The 10,141-nt window shown below is 35.5% G+C and overlaps 1 protein-coding gene across 1 annotated transcript in view; it reads right to left on the bottom strand.

The window, feature by feature from the left end:
- The window catches only part of LOC107690190 (homeobox protein EMX1-like), a 4,457-nt gene extending 898 nt beyond the window's left edge, over nt 1-3,559 (bottom strand). Inside the window, exons 1-2 of the mRNA XM_016488442.1 lie at nt 3,217-3,559; nt 1,128-1,312 (exon numbers count right to left, since the gene is read on the bottom strand). Coding sequence (XP_016343928.1) covers nt 1,128-1,312; nt 3,217-3,559 — 528 coding nt within the window. The remainder of the gene's footprint in view (nt 1-1,127; nt 1,313-3,216) is intronic.
- Between the last annotated feature and the right edge of the window lie 6,582 nt (nt 3,560-10,141).

Raw genomic sequence — 10,141 nt, 5'->3', positions numbered from 1 at the left:
CGAAAAAAGGAAAAAAAAAACAATTTTTTTCCCTTTTTTTTTTTTTTTTTTTTTTTTCTGAAGCGGTCTCCTGCGCGCTACGCTGAGCAAAATACACGAGATGCTCGGATCACGAGATCGTGAATCATTTCCCATAAAACATAGGCCTACGCTTAGAAATTAAAGTAAATACTTTTTTTTTTTAAATCACATATGGCTAGGCTATATGTGTTAGCCATATTTGACCAAATAAAGCGATGTTAATAATCATATTATTATTTTACATTATTATTATAATTTTGTTTTGCTATAGCTTACAAGATTTTGTAAAATTTTACAAATGACAAATTTTACAAATGTTGCGACATATCAAATCATGTTAGTTTACGCTTATTTAGCCATATGGCATAATTTGGAGGAACACTGAGGTGAGGAAAACTCACTTTGCCAGGGTTTGAATGAAATGTAGGCCTAAACACAAATGAGATGTATTCTCTTTTATATGACAATTAAACTCAAATTTCAAACTGAGCTTTGCATCATTTGATCGGGGTGAATGGGTTTATTCTTACTTATCTGACCAAAGCAAGTAGGCTAGAACTCATTCTTGGCCTAAGATAAAATAATATCACAGAGCGACACATGGCCAGCCAGCGTCCTTTCAGACTCGGATTTATTCTGCTATTGGCCCGTTTCTGGATTTAGCAAGCAGCCCAAGTGTTGTTTACATGATCATGTAGGCCAACAGCAACAGCTTGTCAGTACAACATTAATCATTCAAAAGAAATGTCATTCATAAAGAAATGTCTCATTATTATAGTCGTCATTTTCCACTCATTGCGCAATTTCATATCAAACATTTCATCATAACTTAAAAAAAAACATTTATCATCATCATTATTTTATAGGCTAGGCCTATTTACTTATTATTTTAACCATCGTTTCCTGGTTCCTCAGGAATTATTTTAACTATGTAGTTGAAGCCTGTTTTTGTCTGTTATATTTGTGAAAGACTGAGCACTTTCTCTATTGCAAGCGAAACAGTAAGCTAAAGACTATTTGACTTTTGTGCCTTTAAAAAGATTAGCTATGTGCATGAGAACAACAGAGTTGTTGTTGTGTTATAGCACTAGTTTACTAATGTTTACCTGAGTCTCAGACAGACTGAGGCTGTTAGCGAGTTGTTTCCGTTCGGCTCCGACTACATAATGGTTCTTCTCGAAGGCTCGCTCCAGGCGCAGCAGCTGAGAGGGCGAGAACGCGGTGCGGATCCGCTTGGGCTTCCTTGCGAATGGTCCGTGTAATAACAGCGTGTCCTGTGAGACCTCGCTTCCTGAAATAATAATAATAATAACAATAATGACAATAGGCAGTTTAAATTGCATATAGACGACAAGGGACAGCTTCATTAAACCCAGGAATTAAACTGTAGTCTAGGTATCATTTGAAAGCTCTCTTCGTTTAGCCTATAGATTTCAACAGATGTCAACGCCAACTATCCACTTTAAAGTGTCGAAAATGTGCACTGCTTTAATGACTATTTTAATTGATATATCTGTTGGAATAGTATATGCTATTTTATGCTTTATAATTGTAGAATACTTTAGAATAAACTTGAGCTTTTAACGCACTCCAGCTTGTTTTGGCCGCTTTTTGAGCTACCTCTTCAAACGCTTGAACTTGGTTTTTGGAAGTAATTCTGTAAGAAAAGTCTGAATGATTGACTTTATGACGGAATAATATTTTAGGGATGTATTTATAACTCGCTGAGAAATTATGAAAACAATCACAATATTTCTATATGACCCTTCCATGGTAATTTCTATTTAAATGTATTTGTCTAGAAAATATAAAGTCCAAATAATAAGAATTAATTCAAATCAATAGCCATGCCATGCTTTTTTTTATTACGTTCTATCATTAATAACCATGTAATTTGCCTTTAACACTCATTACGCATAAGCGACGCATTGTAGCCTGACCTTTAACCTGATGATTGACTAGTCTATAAAACAAAAAAAATAAAAATCGCAGGGTCAGTCGATTTTAAATGTTCTTAATTAAAAAGGTTGCAGCAAACAAAATCCGGCATTAATTATTAAGAATGGCCTATACTTTTAATTATTAGGAATATATACGCTGAAAAAATGATTCACTGAATTTACTACATTTTTTAAGGTAAGTGGTGGCAATCAATTTATTTTAGCTACATTTATATAAACAAATTTAGTTGACTAACTTTCAACATATTTTTATTTAAATGTAGCTAAAATAAATTGTTTGCAACCACTTACCTTAAAAAAATGTAGTATCATTTTTTTCAGTGTACTACCCTCATAAAATTAGACTTCTTTAAAGGTCATTATCACTGTTAGCTCATTTATTAGCACTTTTAGCTAATTAACAATGTTTGACCTTTATATTAACATTTTTTCAGTTCATGCGTTTGTTTAATAGTCTTTAGACAACAGCTTCAACACCAGAAGAGAACAAATCATCCAGTGAGCTATGAAAATAAAATTGTGATAATGAGGAGCTGTAACGAGTTCATCAGAGTAGATTCGTCATCTGTCATTAGCTCGACAGTGATTAGTGTGCAATAATATATTACTAATAACAGAGTAATAAGTTAAGAAGTAACTGTCAACTAGCCTAATAAAATATTAAACAATTAAATTTCATCTTGGACCCTCGGAAAAAAGAGTTAGCCTAATCTTACGTTAGGCTATTTAGCCTACCATATAAAAATAACTCACAAACGGCATTAAGGCTGAATAAATTTAAACTGCATTTTGCCGTAGGCTACATGAAACTGGTGGAAATTCTGAATTCAAGATCAAGCAATTACTGTTATCAGAACTGTTCTCCAATCCTGTTATTATATATTACAATCCTGCTTTTGTGCGTGGACAGCCTGGTCTAAATCTGTGTCCCGCTTTAAGTATCGCCCCAGGGCACGGCCAAAGCTGTTATCCGGCGTTACTTTCCAATACAAACTCCAACTATCAGTGTTATCCCGCTCCACAGTAGTAAGTAACCTGTAGCCGCAAGCGTGCATTTATGACGATATGTCAGATAAGTTCAGAGAAACACGCCATCAGCAGCACGCGCGGGCTACTTTTATTGAACACTCTTGGAAAAGCAGCCTACATATGCATATGTTATTTTATTATTTTTATTTAGGTGAAAAAAGTTGTTTAATGCGCGGTGGATGCAAATATCGTGTTCGATGCTTACCTTGAAACCGATGGCCAAAAAACCTGTTCCTTAAGACCCACGGATAGAAATTGAGTGGTTCACGGTGCTGCGTGCCAAAGAAGTGCGGGTGCTGGAGGTTTGTGCTGCCGAGCTGGTGTGGGTGCATGCTGAGAGGTGCATGGTTCATAGTCTCGGAAAACACCAGCTCGGGGTTTGGATAGAGCGCGCGGCCTGCGGGGCTTTGATACCCGTTAAGAAAGCAGTCAGCAGGCGCCGTGTAGCTTAGGGCGGTAGGGCGAATAGGGTCTTCTGGTGGTAAGGGGCTTTCCTTCGCCACCAAGGACTCAATGGTAAAACAACGCTTTCCCGTTGCCGAGAACATTGTCCGTGACGGTAGCGGTACAGTCCAGCAGATGATGTTGATAAACTCCTTTTAGTGACCTCTCAGCAGCACTATTTTAGAAAGACATTGTAGAGAAGTCAGATAGAAACTAAATATGAAACACCTTAATATTCCCTACTTTGGCCAATTGCTCAGTAATCCATCGATCCACGAGTGTCCATAAATCATGAAAGGAAAAGTGAGAATATAAACTCGAGACCCACGGAGTTGGATTTGAGGGACGCCACACAGTGTCGTCTGAGACTTGCACTCATTGGATGAAAGCCCTTGGCGCACAGAGCTCCGGCGGTGGGCGGGTCCTTCGTTCATTTGGGTCAGATAATGAACTCTATTAGTTTGATCATTCACTTCAATGGGGCTGCCTCCAACAGGTCAATTCCTACGCTGTAGATAATCAAAAACTATTTTCCTTGTCACACGTCTAGCAGTAGGCTACGCAAGCCTTCAGGGTGTAGGTTACTACAATCTGCGGTCTATTCCAGCCTTATTAATACTCGCTGAAGGAGGATTTGCTTTTTAACTTTTCTTCATTTAACTTTTCATTCAAATATCACGTTTCTTCAGCTATTCATAAATCGTGAGTCAGCTATTCATAAATTAGTAAAACGTGGATGTTTTTGTTGCTGCATCGATTACAAAAACAAATTACAAGAATATTTCCAAGAAAACAAAAATGAGTTCTTGAGTAACACAAACCCACATCCGTTCTGTATTTGAAATCTTCATAATTTTAGCGTTTAGAGTTCATTACACTCTTCCAAAAGGGGGGTTTCACAGCGATGCCATATAGAAGAACCAGTTTTGGTTCCCCAAAAAAACTTTCAGTGAACAGTTCTTAAAAGAACCATTTTTTTCTTAGTGTGAAGAACATTTTAATAATCTAAAGAACCTTTTTCCATTGTAAAGAACCTTTTGTGGAATGAAAAGGTTCCATGGACGGTAAGGGTTCTTTGTGGAAACATTGATGAAGAACCTTTATTTTTAAGAGTGTATAGTAGAGCAAGCATTTGGTTGGTTCTCTGACAATTATGCCTACAATGAGTTCTAGTAATTATTTTCATTTTTCACCCCCCGATAATAGGCTATTTTCTAGATAAACAATTAAGTAGCCTAGTTTTAGATAATTATTATTTTTTTATTTTTACTGGTCTAATACAACAGCAACAGCAGCAGCAACAACAACAACAACAACAACAACAACAACAACAATAATAATAATAATAATAATAGGCTAATAACAATAATAATAATCTGCCAGACCGCATAAAGACCGCCTATATTTATTGTTGTTGTTGTAGCTGCTGCTGCTGCTGCTGTTGTTGTTGTTGTCATTTTTACTTGTAATTAAAACTATAGAGTTTTACAATTCACTTCATTTTGAAAAAAACAAAACAATCAGCAGAACATAGCCTAATGAAACGGACACCTAGTACACCTAAATTCGTCAAAGTGATGACTTTTTTTTGTCTATCCAAACCGTAATCTACTACAGTCATTTTAGTGTTTAACCATGCAGTGCCTGTCGATTATAACGAGGAGTCGCTGACCCGTTTACGCAGTAACGTATTAACTTGTTTCACTGCGTAAATTTCCAGAACTGCACCTCGATAACATCTCGTGGCGGGCCAGGCTGCACCTGTTTCCGATCACTCAGCCGGTCAGCACGACTGAGCGGGTAAATTATTGAAAATATTCCGTCTCAGTGTTTGATAAGAGTTTTATGTGTTGGCATTGCGAAGAACGCTTCAAGCTACATAGCTCAAGAACTCCTGCCTCGCTATTAATTTACAGACCGATGCATATTTATCTTGAGGGGCTGTTCAGCAACCGTTTCATGTTGTGTTTTAAAGCTAATGATTAGGCTAAATGTTTGACAGGCTCGTTAACTCCAGTGCGCATTAGAAAATAATTACAGTTGGCAGAACAACATGTTGAGCGCCTATTTAGAAAGCAAAAACCCGTGAATGCGCACAGTCATGCTTTAATTTAAGACGGACCTCTACACACTATCAGAGGATTCAACTTGTTTATTATAATTCAAACCTTTGTTGTTTGCGTCAAGATTATACATTTAAAATTGAAGGCTAGTTGTGCTTTTGTGTTTTCATTTATGTTGCCCCAAATCGTGCTTACCATTATTGTACGCTTCATATTGAAATCATATAGCATTTTTATATCAGTAAGTAACAATAGCTTCCAAACGGTTATTGTAAATATTGTTGTGTGTGTGTGTGCGCGCGCGCGCTATTGCTTTTGTACGTCAAAACATAAGCTATAGCCAATTATAAATATTGCACAGAGTCTTCATCGATGTATTGGCTAGCTGCCTAAATATTAGCAAATTATTACAAATAATTATCTACTAGTATTATCAAATGTACTCTTTTTGTTTTCAAGGCAGACATACCATTTGTTTATTTTAATATTTAAATTACTTGCACTAAATTACACTAAATTAAGAGTCCAGTACTTTCATTGTTCTAGGCATTTAGTATCTTTATTGGACAAGTGACAATGGATCTCTGCTGCAGCAGTTGTAAACTTTTTTTTTTTTGTCAGTTGTATCCTGTAGCTAGACATAAAACAGTGTAGGCTACAATATTATTGACTTAAAGATATACTCAGCATCTGAAATCAAGGTGGTAGCATTCGTATCCACATTTATAGCAATTACTTAAGTGTTAGTTATTATTATTTTTATTATTATTATACTTGAGTCATATGCCTGCTGAGTTTTTACTGTACCAGAAACCTTCTCGGCATTTTAGCTCAGCCTTTCTGACAGAGCTATGTTCATGGTATTGCATAAAATGAGCAGCGAATCATAATTTGCAGTGTCACACAAATTACATTTTTATATTTCATATCTATATCATTTCTTATGAACATAAGGAATATGGTACATATTAATTCATACAGGCATTCAGAAAAATTTTCATCGATCATATCTGTGCCATACATGGACCTAAAGGTGCAATGAAGTGACAGGGAAAGAGAGCGAGAGAGAGAGACTCCTCAATGTTTCCGTCTGCCACTCTTCTCTCTTGTTCCATAATTAAGTGCTCAAGGAATCTGTAATGAATGCTAATGGGGCAACCAGCCATCTGCACAAACACAGAATTAAAAAGTACCATGCTGAGAGAGAGAGAGAGAGAGATGGGAGGACGAGAGACAGATTTAAACCTTTCACCAAAAGGATTCGTTTTAAAGGAGGCAAACACGATCTCACGTTCTCTCTCCCATTCCCTGATTTGTTAACTGGGATTTCTTAAGTGAAGCAAGACACATCCAAAAACCAAGAGAACTTAACCACTATGACACACAAATATGGAACCCTTATGTAAGTGAGCTGTATTTGCAAAGATTTTGGACAGCGTGTTGAAGAGCTTGTTTATCATCCAAAACTACATTCACGGGTTGACTAAACTTAAAATATGTATTATATATTACAAAATATACTATTTAATATAATATATAGTTACAATAATATAATACGACTCGCAATCTCCATTCCAGGTCATCCCAAAGGTGTTCGATGGGGTTGAGCTCAGGGCTCTGTGTGGGTCAGTCACGTTCTTCCACACCAAATTCATCCAACCATGTCTTTATAGACCTTGCTTAGTGCACTGGGGCACAGTCATGCTGGAAAAAGTGAAAAAGTGCCTTCCCCAAACACCTTCCCATGAAGTTGGAAGCATAAATGTCTTGGTATGCTGAAGCATTAAGATTTCCCTTCACTTGAAGTAATGGGCCCAAACCCTGAAAAGCAACCCCATACCATTATCCCTCCTCTACCACACTATACAGTTGGCACAGTGCAGTCAGGCAGGTAATGTTCTCCTGGCATCTGCCAAACCCAGACTCTCTCCCATCAGACTGACAAACAGAGAAGCATAACTCCACAGAACAGGTTTCCACTGCTCCAGAGTCCAGTGGTTGCATGCTTTACACCACTCCATCTGATACATGTACATGGTGATGTGAAGCTTGCATGCTCAGCCATGGAAACCCATTCCATGAAGCTCCTGTCGCACAGTTTTTGTGCTGATATTAATGCCAGTGGAAGTCAAGAGCTCCTCAGCTATGGAATCAGAAAAAGCATTGGCATCGTTTACACACCAGCAGCCTCAGTGCTCACTGACCCCACTCTGTGACTTTATGTGGTCTTGGAGTTGCTGCTGTTTTTAAACGCTTCCATTTTCCAACTTTACAGTTGATCATTGAAGGGATGAAATTTCACGAACTGACTTATTGTAAAGGTTGGCATCCTATCACAGTACCATGCTTGAGTTCACTGAGCTCTTCAGAACGATGCCTTTTTTCACAAATGTCTGTAAACGCAGACTGCTTATAGGTACTTGATCTTATACACCTGTGGCAATGGGTTGACTGAAATGCAATGTACTTATTTAAATAAAAAGAATTGAAACACACAAATATTTATTTATTCAAATATATATTTTATTTAAATGTAAATATATACATTTATTATTATATTAATATATACGTTTTATATTTCAAATACATAGAAAATATAAAAATGAAATCTGTATATTTACATTTAAATATAAATGATATTTATTATTTATATTTAAATGTAAATATATAGATTTTATTTTATATATGTATTTATATCGAAATGTTAATATTTTAAAAATATATAAATATATTTAATTTTTGTATTATATTTAAGTATATAATTTAAAATAAGCAATATATTATTAAAATATGTAGCTATGTTCTGTTAAAATTTCCAAACAGATTCATTGTGAGTTGTCTCCCAGATTTGTATAGCAAGGGACCCTGTTTAGAATATAGTTTTGACTGACCCAAAATAATTGTACTGTTATTTTTTTTTTATTTTACAAATTTAACATTACTTTCTAAATGAGCTTAAGAATTCAGTTTCCCTAATTCATTTCTGTTTCACGTCTGTCCTACTGTCCGCTGCTGTCCTCTAGTGGTAAAAAACCTATATTTGCATTAAACCGTTTTAAAGAGGTAGTTACAAAAAGGATAAAGTATGGACGTTTTTGAATTAGTGCATTAAGACAAAAACGTTTGTTTTTTTGCTGTTATATTCAGAAGAGCAAACATTGTATGGGAATATTATAATAACATATTAGCCTATATAGTTTATTTGAACACCTATACACTTGTCAAATCGATACTATCAGTAGTTTTCATTCTGCACGGTGAAGTATGCTATTTAATATGTAAGCATAAGTATATAGCATGTTTACATATCTTTGCCTTTAACTGTTGCAGTTAAATATAGAAAGAAGATGCTGAAAAGAAGAAGAAGAAGAAGAAAAAGAAAAAGAAAAAGAAGAATTGGATAGAATTAAGTCCACATTGATAATTGACCAGATAAGAGAATTAACTCTGATCTAACATGAATTCTCTTATAAAACTTTTGTAATGAGATGCCATTATTTGCTGAATTTTAATAGGCTACATACAGTAGATTTGAAGTTTGATTTTATTGTGTAAACTCTACATTTGACAGTTAGAAACATTCATAGCTTACCAACAAGAATAAATAAATGAATAAATATATAAATATGTTATAAATTAAACCGATAAATGTAAATATCCACCAGATTTTTTTGCCTTTGCTTGTTGATAGAGCTTCAAAATGTAGTCGAGGAAGCTTTTAGGAGACTGTTTGTGTGAAAGCTTTTGGTCTGTCAGCATTCTTTTCTCTTCAGACTCCAGATCCAGCTTCTGTTGTGGGAAAAAAAGGAAATTAATAAGATACGACTGATGCTATCAAATGAGTGAAGCACTAAACTCTGTTGATGTTACAGTCATTCTAATATGCCTCAACTTAAGAATTATTCATTTTAGTTACTATGCCTATAAATGCTGTGAACTGATGTAATTCATAAGTGACTTTTTCTTCTATAAAAATGACTTCCTCTAAGGTGAACATACCGTTAGTCTTGCGATGATATTTCCAGTTTGGGTTACTTTGAGATCGTCAAGGCCATTTTTAATGCACTCAATAAAAGGGGTTTCCACCTAAACAGAACGACACAATACTGTGGATTTAGCACTCATTAATGTGCCTTTACACAGCTGAGGTAAGGCTGCTGTATGCCTGCTCAAAATTCAGTGTAAAGGTACAATTCCTAGTTTCAAAGTATACAATTGTAATTGCTGTGTAAATGCATTTATGCCACCTCTAAAAAGCATTGAATAGTCTATGTAAAGACATCTAAATGCCACTTCAGCTATGTAAATTTTGCATTAGTAATGATGTAAGCAAAACAAAGCAAGAAAACTAGTAATTAATAACTGACACACATCTACTAACTGATAAACATGTCTTACCGAACAAGTGAAGCTGCGACATTTGCATGCTGCTTCCTGGATGATAAAAAGAGTCCACTGTTATTGCTTTATATTAAAGCAGACTTGTTTCTAAATTATTATCTGCCAATGGCAAAACCATTTTAAGTCTACAGAAACAAAACTGTCACTAGTACCCTTTCATAAGGTACTAATATATATATTGTAGGTACTAATATGTACTAAAACGTACAATTTAGAGGTAAA

Source organism: Sinocyclocheilus anshuiensis, unplaced genomic scaffold (genome assembly GCF_001515605.1).
Source record: "Sinocyclocheilus anshuiensis isolate Anshui unplaced genomic scaffold, SAMN03320099.WGS_v1.1 scaffold1581, whole genome shotgun sequence".
In the NCBI taxonomy this organism is placed as follows: Eukaryota; Metazoa; Chordata; class Actinopteri; order Cypriniformes; family Cyprinidae; genus Sinocyclocheilus; species Sinocyclocheilus anshuiensis.
The sequence above is the reverse complement of the archived record's forward strand: the minus strand, read 5'-3'. Positions and strand labels throughout refer to the sequence as shown.